Source organism: Leucoraja erinacea, chromosome 27 (genome assembly GCF_028641065.1).
Source record: "Leucoraja erinacea ecotype New England chromosome 27, Leri_hhj_1, whole genome shotgun sequence".
Lineage (NCBI taxonomy): Eukaryota > Metazoa > Chordata > Chondrichthyes > Rajiformes > Rajidae > Leucoraja > Leucoraja erinaceus.
Window position 1 is genome coordinate 975,837 of NC_073403.1, and position 21,968 is coordinate 997,804.

At 41.1% G+C, this 21,968-nt stretch overlaps 1 protein-coding gene across 4 annotated transcripts in view; it reads right to left on the reverse strand.

Annotated features, from left to right (window-relative positions):
• The window catches only part of smarce1 (SWI/SNF related, matrix associated, actin dependent regulator of chromatin, subfamily e, member 1), a 49,703-nt gene that overhangs the window by 19,161 nt on the left and 8,574 nt on the right, over positions 1 to 21,968 (reverse strand). For 2 of the 4 annotated variants that reach the window (XM_055656775.1, XM_055656773.1), the window contains exons 3-4: positions 11,302 to 11,442; positions 926 to 997 (exon numbers count right to left, since the gene is read on the reverse strand). In XM_055656775.1, the coding sequence (XP_055512750.1) occupies positions 926 to 997; positions 11,302 to 11,442 (213 nt within the window). The remainder of the gene's footprint in view (positions 1 to 925; positions 998 to 11,301; positions 11,443 to 21,968) is intronic. The other 2 variants (XM_055656774.1, XM_055656776.1) reach the window with 2 other exon arrangements.

Consider the following 21,968-nt stretch of genomic DNA (forward strand, 5'->3'; position numbering starts at 1 on the left):
CACAGAGGGTAGTTGAGGCCAGTTCATTGGCTATATTTAAGAGGGAGTTAGATGTGGCCCTTGTGGCCAAGGGGATCAGAGGGTATGGAGAAAAGGCAGGTACGGGATACTGAGTTGGATGATCAGCCATGATCATATTAAATGGCGGTGCAGGCTCGAAGGGCCGAATGGCCTACTCCTGCACCTAATTTCTATGTTTCTATGTTTCTATTCTGCCTTGGTTTAGATGATTATTGTCATGTGTACCGAGGTACAGTGAAAATATTGTTTTTGTTGTGTGCTATGCAGTCAATGCCTTCAACTCCCCCTGAAGCAGTATGTTCCAGATTCCAACTTCAATTAATACATTCTTTCCCAGAATTAATAATCTAATATCCCCCACGGTCACAGGGAGAACGTCCGTCCTCCGCAGAGACAACACCATTGGTCAGGATCGAACCCAGGACCTCTGGAGCTGTAAGGCAGCAACTCTACCGCTGCGCCACGTCAGTCTGAAGAAGGGTCTCGACCCGAAACGTCACCTATTCCTTCGCTCCATAGATGCTGCCTCACCCGCTGAGTTTCTCCAGCATTTTTGTCTACTCTTTTGATATTGTTATTTTGAACATACCTGCGATATTTGAATGGTCATATATATTGACTTCCAACGCCACTAGCTTTTCAACATTTGAACTTTAGTTGGGTCAATCTGAATAAATGTCACATTTATACTGAAATTCATTAGCCAGATTTTCCCCAATGCATTTAATACAATGAATATAAAATATCCCTATTCTAATAATGTTTCCATCTAGGCAGTTTACAATATCACTCATCATTTCATCCTTCTATCTGTACATATGGAAATGATCTGAAAGTATGGGATGGTTAATTTTGAGATGCTGTCGGACTCTTCACTCGTGCTCTTGTGAAGTTTGATACTCACCTTCTCCCTGCCGACTATACTGGACGCACGTGGAGTTCCGTTGTGGAATGGGGCCGAGGAGCCACAAGAATCCTGTTTATAAACACAAGTCACGTATTTTGTTATATTGAAAGGAAGCAGGCAATAAATCATGATAAATCATAAAACTCCATTTGTTAATAGCACATAATAATTCCAGTCACAAGTGTTTCAGAAGTCAACTGTCCACTTGGTTTAGAAGGTTCGAATGCAAGGTATTGTGAAATGTTTAGGTGACGAGAGTTCTCACCAGACAATATTTTAGGTACTTTAGAATAAGACATGACCAGTCAATGTTCACATAAGAATTTCCCAGCTAATCCTTGTTATACTTACAGAATAAATGGTATGATGGAAACAGCAACTGAACCCCCACCACCACCCCCCTCCCCCTCTAAAGGTAAACAAGGCTAATCACCATGATCATCACAATGGATTTTGAGATGAAGAAATCAACTGTAGGATTCATATCAAAACTGAGCTTTAAAATACCCAATCACTTGCTTCTTCTGTTGGAAGAATGGATCATGATTATGCTGAGTATCTCACTTCTGGAAAAGAATAGTTTAGCATTCTCTCTCATACATGCCGATCTTTCAGTGAAGAATGTGCAGCTCTTCTAAATTAACTTTCGTCACTATGGCTGTAAAGAATGAAGGCTAGCAGGAAAGTCTGATTACCCATTTTAGAATTTGAGACCAAATTTTGAAAAATAAATAACTAATGATTTCAAGGATTTCCATTTGAAAGTAAATACATTTGTTTTCAAGAAGTTGCAGGTTTGTTGAGATGTATTGTTGGGATTTGTTTTAAATCCAGGCAATTTAACCACAACTAATCTCTCAAATTTCAGGTATTCAGTACTGAACCCATTTAGGTTTGAGTTATTTGTTCTGGCAGCAGGAAATTATATGGAATGAAATGTTGCTTTAGTTGGTAACTTTTCATGTACCATTTCAAATTTCCATTAAAACAAGAATTACATTTTAGTTTGGCTCAGGAGGGATATGATACGATAAATCTTTATTTATCCCCGGAGGGAAATTGATCTGCCGATAGTCACAACACACAAGGTACACAAAAACTTAAAATTAAAAGTAAAAACTAAAAGAAAAAGACAAGGGACTGTTGTCTGGCTGCCGTGTACACACCTTCACCGGAACAAGTGAACACAAAAACACAGATTTATCCCCTGGGCAGAGGATTCTAAACTAAATGCCCAACCCCCCCCTCCCCCCCCACACACCATCCCTCACAGCTGCCCCCCCCCCCCCCCCCCCCATGGCCAGTCCCCATTGTCTTCCCCCCCCCCCCCCCACTCATTGACCGCTCATTTACTGCCCAGAACCTAAATTGTACCGTCAGTTTACCCATCAACCATGTGCTCAAAAACCCACGCTGAACCTTAGCTGAGCGATTACTCAATTTCAAAACTTTTCAAATCAATTAGAACTATTGATCAGCTGAGTAATTGGGCCCAGAAATGACAAGTTGAGTTTAATTCGGCTAAATGCGAGGTATTGCATTTGAGCAGCCAAACTATGGTAGGAAATTTACTGTGAACAGTGGGGCCCTGAGAAGTATTGTATAACAGAGAGACTATGGAGTACAAGTACTTAGTTCCCTGACAATGGCATGACAAGGGTGTGGACAGGGCAGTGAGGCAAGCTTTTAGTCCACAACATTTCATCAGTGAGAGTACTGACTATTGAATTTGGGACGTTTTGTTGCAGTTGTGAGATGTCAGTGTGACTATTTTTGGAGGGCTTTGTTCAAGCGAAACAAGGTCATCTTCTTTTGGTCACCCTGGTACAAGAAGGATACCATTCAGTTGGAAAGAGTGCACAGAAGATTTACAAGGATGCTGTCAGGACTCGAGGGACTGAGCTATGCAGGCAAGTTGGGCAGACTAGGACTTAATTCCTTGGATTGCAAGAGGCTAAGGGGTAATTTTATAATGGGGTATAAAACTACAACGAGAATTGATAGGGTGAATGCACAGAGACTTTTTTTCTCAGGATTGGGGAAATAAAGAAATAGAGTGCACAGGTTTTGGGTGAGAGGGGCAAGATTTAATAAGGACACTGTGGCATCGTTTTTTTAAATACAGAGAGCGCTACAAACATGAAACGAGCTGCCAGAGGAAGTGGTTGAAGCAGGTACAATAACAACATTTAAAAGGTATTTGGACAGGTACATGGATAGGAGAGCTTTACAGGGATATTGGCCAAACATCTTCAACATGACAAGTTGAGCCAAAGGGTCTGTTTCCATGCTGCAGTACTCTATTTAACAAATTAGTCTCTCTTTTCTTTGTAGATTCTTCCAATCCCAGAGCCCTCATTTCTGTGCTCTTTCAATTCTTATTGTGTGATCATTCTTAATTAGATTGGTCTTGTTAAAACAGAGCAGAAAATAATGGCTTGTCCTGAAAGCTCTGGAATTCTTCCCTGGCCTATCTGTTAAACCTTCACCTCCTTCTACCTTCTGACAATATATCGTCAAATTTCAATTGACGGTACTACTATTACGGGGCTTCAAACGTGAAAGGCAGTGCTTATATAAAGCAAGTTGTTGCCACGTCTATTGTCGGCAACAAAATATGTAACCACTAGGGGACGACAGCCACCAGGATTTTGTTTCAACAAAGTTTAAATTTTTGTGGCTTTATTTCATAATTTACAGGAATTGTAAACAATGACACCTTAAAGACTGAAGATTCCTCACAGTCAACTATGCATGAACCAGGACGCCTTGAGTATGAGTTGTTAAAGAAACAACTACTGCAGTCAGGAATTCAAAATAGTTTGGAATATAAGACGAGCTACTTTTACACAATTTTTGTGTTGATTTGAAACATCCACCAAAATTAATTAAAATACAGATCCGTCGCAGAGTCTGGTTACTGATTTATATGTGATCCCATGGACAAATTATTTAAGTTTTTGTAAATAATCCTTTGGAACATGAGTGACCCAAAGAAGAGGGATCATCTGCCCTAGTCCGAATCTGTTCTCAAATGACATGTACTTTTGAATCAATGCTTAACTCTTAAAATATAACAAATGGGCAACAGGGAGAAACACTCAAGGGGCAACATACCAGAATGTAACAGAGCAAATTTAGAAACCTGCAGTGAAATCAAAATCAGAAAGTTCAGACACGCGATCTATCACGTGTTCCGATTTTCTCGGACTCAATGTATATCATGCCATTGGATTTTATTATTTATTTATTTTTAATATTTATTTTTATTAGAAGCAATTGTACAAAGAGAAAATAATCGACATAACAGTTATACAATTTTCGTACTGCTTCAGTTTTAACATTTTATAAACTAATAACTAGATCGGAAAAAAAGAAAATAGGAAAAAAAGGAAAGAAAGAAAAGAAAAAGAAAAGAATTTCAAGAAAAACACGAAAAAGAAAAAAAGGAAAACTCCAGAGCTAACGAGGAGTGAAAGAAGCGGAGATATATCCCACTGCCCTTCCCTACGCTCGCTCACCCGACCCTAGCGTCGGTTTTGAGTTTGTGCCCAACCATTATGTTGTTGAAGAAATTCAATAAAAGGAGGCCATATTTTGGACAATTGATCTGGTTTGTCAGTCAAGACAAGCCTTATTTTTTCTAGATGTAGTGTCTCGGTCACATTTCTGTCATCCACATCTTCACTGTGGGGACTGTTATCTTCTTCCAGAATTTAAGTATAGGTTTTTTCACAGTTATTAAACCATAGTCAAGGAAGCAAGCGTCTTTGAGATATCATTAGATTAGGGCAGCCCTCTGACATTCCTAATATTAGTAGTTTTGAATCTGGCTCCAAATGAGTTTTAAGTGTTTTAGAAATAATATTGAATATTTCCGTCCAGTTTTGTATTTCTAATCAGGGTACAAAAGAATGAGTTAGGGTGGTTGTTTGAAAGTGACATTCATCACAAAGAGGAGAGACAGTTGGCAAGATCTTGTTCAATTTGGTCTTTGGTATAACTTATGCGATACTTTAAATTGTATCAGGCAATGCCTGGCATTTAAAGTACAGTAGTGTATGTATTGTAGGCTTTCCTCCCATATATCTTTCGAAATGGGTAAACCCAGCTCGTCCTCCCATGCTGGCCCATAAATCTCAGAGGGTGGCGTGTCAATATTTAGAAGTGTGTTATAAATGTAAATATCAACTTGCTTGTATCGGCATGTCTATTCAAACAATCGTCTAATATATCTGGACCCATAATTTTGTTCAGACTTCGGTCTGAATGACAATAAAGGCTATCTAATCTAATCTAATCTAATCTAATCAGAGAACTGTCTTGTGTATATGTTTTCACGTAATCTCGGATTTGAAGATATCTAAAAAAATTATTGGCATTCGTCATATTTCTCCTATAGTTCTTGAAAAGAGGAGAAAGTCCCTTCTTATAGAGATCTCCCACAGTATTGATTCCCAGGTTCTTCCATTGAGCAAACGCCACATCTAAAATAGACGGTTTAAACCAGGGATTATTTGCAATAGGAAGAAGGAGAGACATATTTCTCAATTTAAGACTGAATTTCAGCTGTTTCCAGATACGGATAGTACTATGTATTATCGGATTTTGCTCATACGTTGACTTATTCAGATGTATTGGAGATAGGAGGATCGAGCCTATACTAAAAGGCAAACAATCTTCCCTCTCCATTTTTAACCGATTTACATGTTGAAATGTGTCGTCCAACCAGAGAGTTATATTTTTAATATTAGTTGCCCAGTAGTAAAAAAAAAAATTAGGTAGAGCTAATCCTCCATTTTCTTAGGATTTGCATAAATGTCTTTTGTGTATTCGGTGGGTTTTGTAGTCCCAAATAAAGTTTGTGACAATAGAGTCAATTTTTTTTTGAAACTTTTAGGGAGATAGATCGGTATTGATTGGAATAAGTATAAAAGTTGCGGAAGGAAGATCATCTTTATGGAATTTAGTCTACCAGGCACGGAGATAGGAAGTGTTTTCCAAAATTGGATGTAGGCATACAGTTTAGTGATTAATGGTGGGAAGTTTATTTTAAACAAAGAGGAATACTTTATAGTCATGTAAATTCCAAGATATCTAAACATTTCAGTCACGATTCTGAAAGGAAAGTGTTGGAGATGAGTAGGGTCTTGTTCTTTTATTGGCATGATTTCACTTTTGTTCCAATTAATTCTGTATCCAGAAAAAGAACCACATACAATGTTTAAAACATTTGGAATACTAACTTGGGGATTAGTAATGTATAAAAGTACATCATCTGCATATAACAAAATTTTATTGGAGGTATATTTGGTATTATATCCATAAATGCCTGAGTGGGACATGATACTCTCGGCAAGAGGTTCTATGGCTAAAGCAAATAACTTTGGGGAAAGATCACTTCCTTGTGTGTTACCCCTAGATAAATAAAATTCAGGTGAAAGCATTTGATTTGTCAGTATTCTAGCTGTCGGAATAGTGTATAAAAGCTTCACCCATAAATTAAAGTTTTCTCCCAATTGGAATTTTTCCAACACTGTAAAAAGATAAGACCATTCCACTTGGTCGAAAGCCGTTTCTGCATCTAGAGAAATAATTGTTAGATCTTCGTTTGGCATTCTCTGCGAATATATTATGTTAAACAAACGTCTCAAATTATAAAAACGAGTGTCGTTTAGGTATAAACCCAGTTTGATCTGGATGTATTAGTTTACCAATAACTAGGCTTAATTTACGAGCCAAAGTCTTAGCTAGTATCTTCTGATCCGTATTTTAAAGGGCTATTGAGTGTAATAATTGATTCAGCAAGACTTTGTGGTAAAATCTGTTCTTTAAATGCTTGATGTAAAGGGCTTGTAAGCGTGGAGAGATTAAATCGTTAAATATTTTATAAAATTCATTATTAAGCCCGTCCGGGCCAGGAGTTTTTCCACTTTTCAATGATTTAATAGTCTCTACAATGTCTTTTGTTGTTATCTCTGCGCCTAATTCATCCCGTTCCCCCTCATTAAGAGATGGGAGATTGCAATTCTCAAGAAAGCTTTTCATCTTTGCAGAATCGACTGTTGTTTTTGGTGAATATAGTGTTTGGTAGAATTGTAAGAATCTTTCATTGATATCTTTGGGCAGTGTAAGCAAATCACCTTTTTCTGATCTAATTTTGTGTATAGAACGGTCGCGGTCATTCTCTAATTTGTGAAGTTGCCGTGCTAGTAGTTTGTGTGGTTTATCACCAAATTCAAACATTTATTGTGTAGTATATTGAAATACCCTAATAATTCTTGCTGAGAGAATCTGATTTAATTTGAATTTAAGTGCAGCTATTATATTATGATTTACAATAGATGGATCAGCTGCATCTGTAGCTTCAGATAGTCACAACAACTTGCCTCAGCTAGTATTTGTGGATTAAATCTCCAAAACGGCTGTTTGTTATTCATTCCTTCCAATTTTACTGAAAAAATAAGGGGACAGCGATCCGAAATAATAACGTTGTGATATTTTGGATTATAGGTATAAGGGATAAGTTTGGCGTCTAGTTTGGATTTTATTCTTAACCCAAATTGGTTCACATCATATTTTTAATGGAATTATGTATTTTTGCACGGTTACTCCCTTGACACCCCATGGATGAAGAGAAACTGAAATAATCGACTTTATTCATATTTCCAGAATAAGAGGGAAGGGTTCCTCTAATCACCATTTTAAAACATAACAAATACAAAAGTCACATTTAAAATAATCAATTTTTGCACAAATAATAAAGTGAATTTCCCACCTAGTTGCACAAAAATAGGAGTGTTTTCTACCTATAAGGAAGCTTTCTAATCTATCCCAAATATAAACAGAAGATGTAGAATGGCTGAGAAGATCAGGTTTCACTCTCCCCACAGGCCCTGTCTGGTTTTCTTTTCTGTTTTCAGATTAGTATTCCAGCATTTCTTATTTTTCATTTTCAAATCCAAATCTGTCTTCTAATCTGTCTTCAGTGAAATGTATTTGATGCAGCTTTGGTCATTCATGATTCAAAAGTTGGCTTTCAAATGTGTAGGACAATAGAGGAAGTTATATATAATGTACTGGTTTATATATGGAATTTAATGACAGATTATGTATGACTTCACTGAATGATAGAAAATGGCTAATTGCTGCTCTTTGGGTGTGAACCTTCTGGTCTTGTATTCAGCCTTATCTTTTACCTGCAAGAGTTTAGTAAATAGGTTGCTGTATCAGTTTTAGAGGAGAGTATATTTGTGTAAAACCCTGCAGACATATTAGCTCTCATGGACAACCATCTATTCTGGCTTATACCCTGATTTAATCACAATGACAATAATATTTTATTACCCAATTAAAGAGTTGTTTCTGGCAAAGGCTCAATATTAAATACATTTTAACAGGCAGAGGTCAAAATGTTAATCTACATGCTTGTCGATTTAGTTTGTTAAGTAGGTTCTAAGCAACTTTAAACTATTTGGGATCAGTGCCATACCCCAATAAATATAGTGCCTAATGAACAAAGTGTCCAATTTAAATTACGAAGCAAGCATATAATGAACGACCTCTCTGCGATCAATGCAATTTATATTTCTCCTTCTAGAAATGTTGGTTTGATATTTTGTAGGAATATTCTTTCATTTTATACATTAGCCATGAAGCGGAACTTGCACTGAGCAATCAGACCTTGTCGAGTACATCGAGGGAACTAAACTATGTAACGCACTTAACCAACAAAGCTCAGAAAGTGTTGAAAATAATCAGCAGATTATACACCACACCTGGCAAAAGAGTTAATATGTCAAGCAAAGACCCACAGATCCAGCTCGACTTGCTGAGTATCTCCAGCAATTTATCTTTAATTATGAAAGGTTTAGCATCCGTGGTATTTTCATTTTATGCTCTGCTTTACATTTACATTGTAATACCAATACTATGTGTGTGGTACTGAATCTATGAGAAATAGCTGAATAAAATCAGGATCCGAATCAGGGTTGTGCTTTCGATAAATTGCTATCGACAGGTCTAGGCCGCATTTAGATTTGATACAATTACATGAATTGGGTGACAATGCAGGTTTGCAGGCCTGCTTTGCCATTCCCTGTTTAATCCCCATAACCCTTAATTCCCCTGCACTCTCAACAGCTATTTATCTCAGTCTTCAAAAATCAAAGCGACTCAAAATACAGAGCTGTCTGGGCTCAGAATGTCAAGATTCACCACTCTCCAAGAGAAGACATTCTTCTGCATGTCAATTAGTTGTAACTGATCCTTTGGCCATCACCCGAGACAATGTCCTCCAGTTTCGGATCTAGAGGAAACTCTCACAGCATGTAAATGCATTCAAGCTTCATCAGAAACACTCGCCTCCAACCCCCTTCCCGCCAATGACACAATCGTTTTTATACTACGATTTTCTATATTGCAAACGGAGGATTATTTTTTGCTCAGGAAAGGTGAGGACACTTGGCCCTTGCTATCACAGTTGTATGGAAGAGCAGAACTGGGAACTTTACTGAGGACCAATGTCCTGGTGTGGACAAAAGATGCGGCGTAGATGATCCGAGTCCTTACATATGGGAAGAAGTGTAGTCCAGATAGCCATCTAACCAAGTCTATCACCTGCAATGTTGTAAAATGTAATAGGTGTATTTCAGTGCCGGATGGTGACAGCATCTGATGGAGATGCGATGTGTGGCGAATATTCAATTACAAACCAGTCTCTTTCCTGGGCCCATGCGTGTGCCCATAGCTACGCCTTGTATTTGGAGTGGGAGGATCTTGTGGTTTTTGAGGGTAAGGACCAGCTCGATGCTTGGGTATGGGTTGCTTCTGGTCAAGAACCGGATGGAAGGGTGGGGGAGGAGATAGTGATTGGACGTCCATGGTGATCTGCTACGGACAATAAGGATTTGATGTCTGGGCTCTGAATGTACCTACAATAGCAGGGCAGCTGGGCCCCATACTGTGTGCCCCATAGCTACTCCTTGTATTTGGAGGAAGTGGGAGGAGTCCGACTAACAGGCGTGGGTGGGGGAAATAGTTGTAAATGATCCTTTCACCCGACGACAATGTCTGAGTGTCTTGTAAAATACAGCTGTCTGGGCTCTGGTCATTCACCAGAAGAGAAGACATTCTTATGCATGTCAATTAGTTGTAACTGATCCTTTCACCCGAGACAATGTCCTCCAGTTTCGGATCCAGAGGAAACTCTCACAGCATGTAAATGCATTCAAGCTTCATCAGAAACACTCGCCTCCAACCCCCTTCCCGCCAATGACACAATCGATTTTATACTACGATTTTCTATATTGCAAAAGTTGCTCAGGAACACAGCTATCACATTGTAGCAGAACTGCCTTTACTGCTCTGCAACATAGTTCTATAAAGTAATAGGTATAACACTGATTCAGAATAAGCATTGCTTTGGATCTAGTGTATGTCGTACCCAACCTGGAGCTAAACACTAGATGAGATACAAACCTTGGAAATTCAATTTTTAACAATGACATTTCCCTCAGCTCATGATGATGACCAGCATGAGGGAAAATAAAAATTAAAACATGGAGATTAACATTGGCAAGCACACACCTTTATCTGAACTCTATTTTGGAATATTGTAGTAAAAAGATCCCAATGATCAAAGGATCATATAAAACATTTTTGAAGGTGAAATAACAAGACTGAAGTTCTGTGCACACAGGATTAAAGCAGATGTCTGTTTTGCTGCAATATTTAGTCACCGACCGGCTAACTACATTTCCAATATTTATTTTGAAACAAACACAATTCTGCCTCAAAACCCAATAAAATTCAAATATAGAGCAATGCATGAACAACTGAAACTCAGGTTAATAGTTCAGTTTTATTTTAATTCATTCTTTCATTCCTTTTAACAAATAAAAAGGTTCATATGGAGGATCCCAATAGAAACTATTTAAGAGGAAACTGCAGATGCTGGAAAAATTAAAGGCAGATAGAAATTCTGAAGAAACTCAGTGGGTGAGGCAGCAGCTATGGAGCGAAGGAATATTCCTTTGCTTCATAGATGCTGCCTCACCCGCTGAGTTTCTCCAGCATTTTTATCTACCAACAGAAACTATAATGTCTTTGCAGAAAAGATGCAGTCAAAGTTTCTTAATGTTTCCACCAATATCAGTTTACATTAAAAAATTCCAAATATTCACACAGTGTCCGTATTAATTCTTGCGGTTTTGTTGTTTCCCAGCCCGCAGCAGGTAAAGCTGACAAATTGAACCTTCCGAGTCAATGGTCCCAAATAAGCAAGGTAAAGAATCTAAAAGCAGCTGCCTCCTTTATGTTCTCTAATCGCCAGATCTGCAGACCCAGCACAAACAGCAGCGTCCCGACCTAACCTTTTTTTGTTGCAGTGGAATAGTTAATACTCCTACCGTGACCCGGCTGTTGGTGCCTGGGTTCCCTCCCAGCCTGTAGTTGTTGTAGGCCAGATGACTGTATGGATTGTATCCCACAAACCCTGGGGTGCTGGGCATTTGCTGATGGAAACAAATGAGACAAAACACGAATGAGAATGAGTTCAAACAAGAAACACAGAAATGAAATGGTCAGCATACAAACAAAGTGGCAAAAATTCAAACATGATTGAGCATGGAGAAGCAGTTCGCTACACTTGGGAAACTGGTGTCATCCCCACATAGTCCTGAACATACAGGGGTGAAAATAACTGTACATCTCATTGTGATCATCTTATAAGGATTTACAACAAACATACCAACTTTTGGACTCCTGTGAAAATGTCCCTTTTCCATTTGTTGGTGAGCCACCTTGCTTCCACATAGTGCTACTGTGCAGTGAGTGAGCAAATCAGAAGTGGGAATCAGTATCAGTGATGAAGGAAGGTGTAAACGGACAAAGGATCTGACAAAGGGGCTCTGACCTGAAACATTGACTCTGTGTTTCTTCCATATATATGTGTGATCTGACCTGCAGGGTATTTCCAGCGTTTTCTGTGTTTGTTCTCAAATGATAGAGGGGGGGAATCTTATGGAAACTTACAAAATTCTTAAGGGGTTGGACAGGCTAGATGCAGGAAGATTGTTCCCAATGTTGGGGAAGTCCAGAACAAGGGGTCACAGTTTAAGGATAAAGGGGAAATATTTTAGGACTGAGATGAGAAAAACATTTTTTTCACACAGAGAGTGGTGAATCTCTGGAATTCTCTGCCGCAGAAGGTAGTTGAGGCCACAGTTCATTGGCTATATTTAAGAGAGAGTTAGATGTGGCCCTTGTGGCTAAAGGGATCAGGGGGTATGGAGAGAAGGCAGGAACAGGATACTGAGTTGGATGATCAGCCATGATCATATTTAATGGCGGTGCAGGCTCGAAGGGCCGAATGGCCTACTCCTGCACCTATTTTCTATGTTTCTATAACCAGCTAAGGAACTGCATCAGCCAAGCAGTTAAACCCGTGTTTTGGGGGGAAGATCAGGTAGATCTGATAGGATACTACAATCAGAAAATTTGAAACTGGTGTTAATGGATAATTGTTGCTGCTTTTTAGCAGAGAGACGTGGTGGTGGAGAATAATTCCTCCATATGGAGGAGAAATACCCTCTCCTTAGAGACAAACATTAAATGAGATGAAGAATGTATTGCTTCAGACTTCCACGATATTGTGGCATTCATCACTTAGCCTCACCATTTGGTCAAATTCAACATAAAATATTATAAAAGAATATCTTTACCAAATGAAAATAAAATCATCAAATGTAATTTGTATATGTTAGGAAGACGTCTAATAAATATCCTTAAATGAGAAGGGATACAGTCTGATACAGACCCGAGAGAGGGGATTCAACACAGTTCCCATTGGGAGTTCATTCAAAAACAAATAACCAATGTACAATCCACAATGTCCTCCAGAATTTTGAACAGTTAAGAAATAAGGAAATTTCATCTTCCCATTTCTCACAATGTAATTTTAGTACATTTTGAATAAAATGACATTGAAGTTTGTTTACAACAATTAATGATAACTGCACTGTGGAGAAAGATTGCACCAAATCTTTGGACATCATTGCCACCTTCAATGACAAACACAAAACGTCACGGAAATCCATCCATTAATATTTGGCAGTGTCTCAATTCAAAGCATTTGCCTTTCTGCATTTAACAATAAATAAATGTCATAACAGTACAGGAATTACACAAGGAGCAGTTAAGCTGAGGTTAACAGTGTTAATTATCAACGCGTTATATAGTTCATGATAATTCTTATTCCCTCAATTGCTGTGTTTAGTACTCTATCTGAGGCTACAAGTTAACAAATGAATGGTGTTGCTTTGATAAACTGCACTGCTATTTATGGAATCTAAGCAATAATTTCATTCCTCAAGCCTATTCTTAGCATAGTTCACTTTCACCATTTGGTTGAGTAACATTACAGTAAATAATATGACAAGAGTTACTGGAAATTGAAAGTGTAGTGCAGTCTAATTTTCCCACATAAATAATCCTGCACTTTTCATTCCTGCCCTTTCAACTCATGTCAACAGCACTACCATATTACCATGCCTTGCATGTGTTTTTTGATTTTAAAAATCTGATATACATATAGTGCAGGCTTGGTGTTAAAACCACTTGCACACTTCACATCTTGACTGTATTTATTATGTATGCAGTATTGAATGATACTAACCAATGCAGTACTTGTTTGGAACAATGTTTAATCATTCTTAAATTTAAAGTTTAGAACCTTTAGATATTTCATAAACAAATTTGAAAAAAATAATAAGCCCATAATATCAAACAGGTGGTCAATGTTTGATCCCACAGACTCCAAATTCAAGAAACAGCATGTGTAATTCAATCAAGCAAGTCAAATTGAAACTTTTTTCAAATGTTGAAATAATTTGCAGTTAAAGCTACTTCAAAACAATAGTGCTGTTATACCTGGTGCAAATTACACCAAGGTTTCAATGCCAAATTTACTTTGCACACACCAAGCTAATTGTTCTTCCCCATTCCTCCTTCTCATAGAGCTAATGCACTCGATTCCTTTCTCAAAATGTAAACGTTCTTTCTTCCTCAAAAACAAGCCAGATGCTGTTTCAAATTCAGCATATTAGAAGGAATCGCAGGGGTGGAAGATGGTAGGGGACAACATGAATTTGCTGCAAATTGCCACAGTGGGAGAATTAATGCCGAGAGAGATAATTCACAAGGAAGGCAGGCAATTTTGAAAACATAAGATGGCTCGCTGGTTAATCCAACAAAATAGTGATGAGAACAATGGAGAAGGCAATTAGAACATTTAAAAGGATAATATCATCTGGAAATTAAAATTATCAATGTCTGAGGAAAGAAATAGGATAAGAATATGTCATGGTGAATGACTGGCGGTATAGAAAGACAAATGGGATGTAAAGAAATGTGTATAGATTTATGGCTTCGTGCATTTTGTAAAACACAGGAATTACAACTTGGAGCAAATGAATCAGTTAACATCCTAGTGATAAAGGCCAAGAGGGGGAGGGGGAGGGGAGGGGGGAGAGGGAGGGAGGGGGAGAGGGAGAGGGAGGGGGGGGGGGGAGGAGAGGGAGGGAGGGGGAGAGGGGGGGGGAGGGGGAGGGGGAGGGGGAGGGGGAGGGGGGGGGGGAGAGGGAGAGGGGGGGAGGGGGATGGAGATGGAGGGGGGATGGGGAGGGGGAGGGGGAGAGGGAGAGGGGGAGGGAGGGGGGGGGGAGGGGGAGGGGGGGGGGGAGGGGGGAGGGGGAGGGGGAGGGTGAGGGTGAGGGGGAGGGGGAGGGTGAGGGGAGAGGGTGAGGGTGAGGGGGAGGGGTAGGGGGAGGGTGAGGGTGAGGGTGAGGGTGAGGGTGAGGGTGAGGGTGAGGGTGAGGGTGAGGGTGAGGGGGAGGGGGAGGGGGAGGGGGAGGGGGGGGGGGGAGGGGGGGGAGGGGAGGGGGAGGGGGAGGGGGGGGGGGGGGGGGGGGGGGGGGGGGGGGGGAGGGGGGGGGGAGGGGAGGGGAGAGGGGGAGAGGGAGGGAGAGGGGGGAGGGGGGGGGAGGGAGGGAGGGGGGAGAGGGGGAGGAGGGAGAGAGGGAGGGGGAGGGGAGAGAGGAGGGAAGAGAGAGGGCGGGGGAGGGGGGAGAGGGAGGGGGGGAGAGGGAGAGGGGGAGAGGGAGAGGGGGAGAGGGAGAGGGAGAGGGAGGGGGGAGGGAGAGGGGAGGGGGAGGGGGGAGAGGGAGAGGGGAGAGGAGAGAGAGAGGGAGGGAGGGGGGGGGAGGGGGAGGAGAGAGGGAGAGGGGGGGAGAGAGAGAGGGAGAGGGAGAGAGAGGAGAGAGAGGGGGAGAGGGAGAGGGAGGGAGGGAGAGAGAGAGGGAGAGGGAGGGGGAGAGGGAGAGGGGAGAGGGGGGAGAGAGGGAGGGGAGAGGGGGGAGGGGGGGGGAGGGGGAGGGGGGAGGGGGGGGAGGGGGAGGGGGGGGGGGGAGAGAGGGGGAGGGGGAGGGAGGGGGAGGGGGGGGGGAGGGGGGAGGAGGGGGAGGGGGAGAGGGAGAGAGAGGGGGGAGAGGGAGAGAGGGGGGGAGAGAGGCAGAGAGAGGGGAGGGGGGAGGGGGAGAGAGAGATAGGGGGAGAGGGAGAGAGAGAGAGGGGGGAGGGAGGGGAGGGGGAGAGGGAATGAGAGAGAGAGAGAAGGAGAGAGAGAGGGAGAGGGAGAGGGGGGGGGAGGGGAGAGGGAGGGGGAGGGAGAGGGGAGAGGGAGGGGGAGAGGGGAGGGGAGGGGGAGAGGGAGGGGGAGAGGGAGAGGGAGAGGTAGAGGGAGGGGGAGGGGGAGGGAGGGGGAGGGTGAGGGTGAGGGGGAGGGGGAGGGTGAGGGTGAGGGTGAGGGTGGGGTGGGTTAGGGTGAGGGGGGGAGGGGGGGGGGGAGGGGTGAGGGGGAGGGGGAGGGGGAGGGTGAGGGTGAGGGTGAGGGGGAGGGGGAGGGGGAGGGGGAGGGGGAATCGAAATATATGGCACCAATCTTCACTCCTGCTTGACCACAAGGTGAACTATTTTAATAAAACATCTCTAATTACATGAATACAGACACAATCTGCTGGAGTAACCCAGCGGGTCAAACAGCATTTTTGGAGAACGTGGATAGTTGACCTTAGTTTACAGAAAAAAGCTGGAGAAACTCAGCGGGTGCAGCAGCATCTATGGAGCGAAGGAAATAGGCAACGTTTCAGGCCAAAACCCTTCTTCAGACGGAGATTCCTCAGACGGAGATAGTTGACCTTTCAGGCCAGGGCCCTTGTTCAGACTGATTGTAGGGGAGGAAAGGGGGAAGACTGCTGGAAGAGAGGATGAGCAGTGCAAAGCCTGGCAGCAGGTAATAGATGGATACTGGTGGGAGGATTAATGGGCAGATGTTTGGACAAAGGCCAGCGATGAAAAAGACAGAAGGGTACGAGATAAAAACATTGAAGAGTTGTGAATTGTGAAGCTAGAGGAAGGAATGTAGGTGGAGGGTAGGAGAGAAGTGGATTCAAACATGAATGTAGTTTTAGTATTAATTACGCTTTCAAGAAGATGAAGCATTTGGCCAGATGAAGGCCCTCAGGGAGGTATGAACATAGAAAGGGGAGGGGGGGGGCTATTTAACCACTAACACAACCTGTTCCCTTCTACTAACTACACATAACCTACACCTCTATCTTATCCCCATTTCCCATCCAACTGTAGTTTAAAATTAACAACTGTCCAAGCATCCATACATATTTCCAAGTAAGAGTTTCAAACTCCTGGCTCCCTGTACTTCCCAACATCATTATTGATGATCCTCCCTAACTGAGGAATATGTTTTCTCTTGTCTGTGGAATTTGTTGCCTCAGAGGGTGGTGGAGGCCAGATCTCTGGATACTTTCAAGAGAGAGCTAGTTAGGGCTCTTAAAGATAGCGGAGTCAGGGATATGGGGAGAAGGCAGGAACAGGGTACTGATTGGGGAAGATCAGCCATGATCACATTGAATGGCAGTGCAGGCTCGAAGGGCCGAATGGCCTACTCCTGCACCTATTGTCTCTATCTACGTTTATTGCAATATTTTGAATTCTCCCTTAATAGTCCACATCCCAGGATAAATAGTCCTAATTTGTGCAATTTCTGGCAAATCATTGTTGCATTCCTTCAAATCCCAATTTCATAAAATTTGTTTGAGGGAATTATGAGAAAGTCATAAACAAACAATAAAGCTTCAAGAAGGTGATGCCTCATAAATTGATTTGTAGTATTTTGAAGAATTTATAAGGTTGGTGGATAAGAGATGTTTCTTAGATATTTATCAATTTTAGGCTTCAAAAAAAGCTTTTAAAGGTGAGTACCACTCAATAAAGAATTCAACAGGACTGATATCTATGCTGTTATAATACGTGGGTCTGAGAATGGCTATCAACATCTACGCAGAAAGCTACAAGAGTAGAAAGGTAACTGCTTAGAGATCGGTGCACAGTCGAGAGCATGCTGACTGGTTGCATCGTGGCTTGGTTCGACAACTTGAGCGCCCTGGAGAGGAAAAGACTACAAAAAGTAGTAAACACTGCCCAGTCCATCATCGGCTCTGACCTCCCTTCCATCGAGGGGATTTATCGCAGTCGCTGCCTCAAAAAGGCTGGCAATATCATCAAGGACCTATACCATCCTGGCCACACACTCATCTCCCTGCTACCTTCAGGTAGAAGGTACAGGAGCCTGAAGACTGCAACGACCAGGCTCAGGAAAAGCTACTTCCCCACAGCCATCATGCTATTAAACTTGGCTCGGAACATTAATAGCCCATTATCTGTTATTTGCACTTTATCAGTTTATTTATTCATGTGTGTGTGTATATATATATATGTGTGTGTGTGTATATATATATATATATTCTGTGTTTCTGTGTTTATATATATATATGTGTGTATCTATTTATATTACAGTATATGGACACATTGATATATATATTATGGTATATGTTGTGCTATGTTTTGTTGTGCTGAAGCAAAGCAAGAATGTCATTGTCCTATCAGGGACACATGACAATAAACTCACTTGACCTTGACCTTGATCACTAGCTGCACGGGACAAATAACCACATCTCTTCCGAGACCCTTTCTGCATCAACACACTGGTTTCAGAGGACAAGAGCTAGGATTTCCAAACCATGGACCATTAATATTGTAATAGACACTTTAATAAACGTAAGTGCTTGAAGGTAAGAGGCAAAACATCCAATAAAAACTGATGTCAACTAGGAAACAAAACAATGTTCAAGCAAATAAATAAAAATCAGTCTGTTTTCTCACCATGTTATTTTAATGTCAATTAAAATAATGATTTCATTTTAAATGGAATACCACTAAAACAAATCCAGGCTATTATGTTTGCACAAGCAGAACAAAACCCCCTTTATTCATTCATGGGATGTGCACATCAATGGCAATAGCAGAACTTATTTTCCATCATTAATTGCCTACGTACTGAGGAGGCAGGGAGAGCTAAATGCATTAGCAGGCCTGGTGTCAAGTAGGTGCCAAACTGTGTAAAGTGGAGAGATTTCTTCCCTGAAGGACAATGAAGAATCAAAGGATTGATAGCTTCCTGGTGGTTTCACTGTTATCGCCACTAGCTTGCTTTTCTCCATTATAGGCATATTTATATAATTATTTGAATTTACATTTCCCATTTGTCACAGTGGGATTCAAACTTTTATCCCTGGATCAAGGATCCAGAAATCTGGCTACGAATCCAAAGATAAACCTCTCCCTTTCATTCTGCTCCCCATTCTATTTAAACAGCTGGAGTATGGAACAACAACCAGTAAAAATGGATATTAATCGTATTTCCAACTCAAGTTAATTTACTTGCAATCTGTTGGAAATTTTAATTCCACTAAACATATGGCTAATTGAAATAAAAGTGACAGAAAGCCATTTTCCCTTTGTATTGAAAATGGAATTGGATTCTTTAGTTATCCACAACAAACACGATAAAATAGGAAGAATAACAGCAGGGTTGCAGCATTTACAGTTTGTTCCTCTCACAATCTGACAACAGGCTTTGATGACAAACATTTTTCCACAGCCTCTGGGGGAAAACAAACCCCCATCTCTTCACAACAGACACATTCAACTGCTGTTAGGTGTTCACTGTACCGTGACGCACATTAGTAGATGGAGAATGGCTCGTACAGAAAACAACAACAGTGCTACAGGGCAGTGGTCAAGGATCCCTCTGGGCAAACAGAGATTATAACCTCACTTGGGTACACAAAAATGCTGGAGAAACTCAGCGGGTGCAGCAGCATCTATGGAGCGAAGGAAATAGGCGACGTTTCGGGCCAAAACCCTTCTTCAGACTGAGTGTACCTTCGATCTTCCAGCATCTGCAGTTCCTTCTTGAACAATTTATAACCTCACTTCCTGGTTGGTTGCAAAAACTGCGATGGACAATGGTCAGCAAATCACCTGCTCAGCCAGCTCACCCAAAAATGCATGAGAGCCACACAAGAAGAAATTAAATGAAGCCACCAGAACTAAAATGATGATTCAATGTTATCGTTCAATATACGATAGCCATCGTTTCTGATGGGAGGGGCACAGTAGTAGAATAAATAAAACCATATAAACCATATAACAATTACAGCACGGAAACAGGCCATCTCGGCCCTACAAGTCCGTGCCGAACAACTTTTTTTCCCCTTAGTCCCACTTGCCTGCACTCATACCATAACCCTCCATTCCCTTTTCATCCATATGCCTATCCAATTTATTTTTAAATGATACCAATGAACCTGCCTCCACCACTTCCACTGGAAGCTCATTCCACACCGCTACCACTCTCTGAGTAAAGAAGTTCCCCCTTATATTACCCCTAAACTTCTGTCCCTTAATTCTGAAGTCATGTCCTCTTGTTTGAATCTTCCCTATTATCAAAGGGAAAAGCTTGTCAACATCAACTCTGTCTCTCCCTCTCATCATTTTAAAGACCTCTATCAAGTCCCCCCTTAACCTTCTGCGCTCCAGAGAATAAAGACCTAACTTATTCAACCTCAGAATGCTCGGAATGATTGAATCAAATGAATAATTTGAATATGAAAACTATTTGAATTTCTTGTAGAACATTTTTCATGATGACCCCACTCAAATGTAAATGTATTTTTAAACCAATTATTTATACCTCAATGTACTCCAAATTTTTAGCTCTTTCATTTTTTAATTCAGAGCTATTCCACAATTATCATAATTGGAAAATTCCAAAAGGCCAATAAGTAATTTTTATATTATAGATCAATGAAACTTTCTCATATGCTTTTCTAGTCACAATATTTGCCATTCAATTTCCTGTTTAACACACAATGCAAGACTTGAATGAAAAAATTTTGAGCAATATTCAATTATCTTTATACCGTCTCAAAAATAACCTATTGCAATACAAGATGCTGGCACGAAGGGCCGAACGGTTCCTGCACCTATTGTCTACGATTCTAAAACCTATAGAAAATAATTTTCAAACAGTTTAATTATACGTAGCTCGTGGTAGCAAATATAGGGGACTATAAATGTTGTCCATTCCCTTCCACACATGCTGCCAGACCCACTGTGTTCCTTCAGCAGTGTTTGTATTTTGCTAAACATCTACAAATCTTCCTCACAACAATGGTTTTGATTCTAAACTTTCCATGACTTTGTCACAAACGTACCGTTGCACAAGTAAAATACCTGTGACGGAAACTAATTCACTGCAAATGGCAAAAACCTAACGGCCAAGTTTGCAACACTTCTCCCCCAGCCTCATTGACTTGAACCTTGGTGATCAAAACATCCAATGGTTAGAAGAAGCAGCCCAGCAGTTGTTATATCAAAAGTACAATACAATGCTGATCAGCAAAGATAAACTAAAAAGCTCAGGTTAAACAATAGCCAAATGCAATCCTTTTTATTCATTTGTGGACTGTGGACAGTACTAAGAAGCTCATCCAGGGAGTTGTGGATAGAGGCTTTATGTTCAGAAATGTTATGGACTAACAGTGCGCTAGAATGATATCCAACATGGCAGTTACGCATCATCAAACAGAAAATTATCCTTCAATTTCAAATAAAACCTTCTATCACAGTCTGTTAGAAGTCCCAGTTTTATTAACACAATAGTCATGCACCACTTAACAGACATGATAGTTGAATTTATCTCAATTTTCGTAGAAAAAGCAATCTTCTGGCACATGCTGTTTTATAATATCTAACGATAATGTTTCACCACTCAGTCAACAGGACTGTCTACACAAATAGCGTTCCCTATCCATTACGAATGTTTACAATCATGCCCTGCCACACCACCCCAATCATCACCTTCAGCACAGCTTTGAGCAGGCAGATGATGTAAAAGCCACAGGGTGCTCCAATTGTATTTAATATCATCAAGAAAAAAATGGCAAGGCAAGCGTGGACACAGGGGCTACAATAATACAAACTAGTCCAGTTTTACAATATGTTGAAATAACATTGCAAAACCTATATCAGCCATCTGATAATCCCCATTAATCATATACTAATTACTTTTATTTGATGTTGATCATATTTGATTGTTATTTAATAGATCTGGTACAGTCACTCACTTTGCAGGTACATCCGCCTACTTTTCATGGCCAATAGCTGCTACAGATCACCCTGCGCTGTAGGTGAAGCTACGCCTGACTTCAATATTCCCAAATGGCAAAGGTTATAACTACCTGTAACTATGCCACTTCTAGCTTTGGTCTTGCTCAACCCTAAGGGGTCACAGCTTAAGGATAAGGGGGAAATCCTTTAAAACCGAGATGAGGAAAACATTTTTCACACAGAGAGTGGTGAATCTCTGGAACTCTCTGCCACAGAGGGTAGTTGAGGCCAGTTCATTGGCTATATTTAAGAGGGAGTTAGATGTGGCCCTTGTGGCTAAGGGGATCAGAGGGTATGGAGAGAAGGCAGGTACGGGATACTGAGTTGGATGATCAGCCATGATCATATTGAATGGCGGTGCAGGCTCGAAGGGCCGAATGGCCTGCTCCTG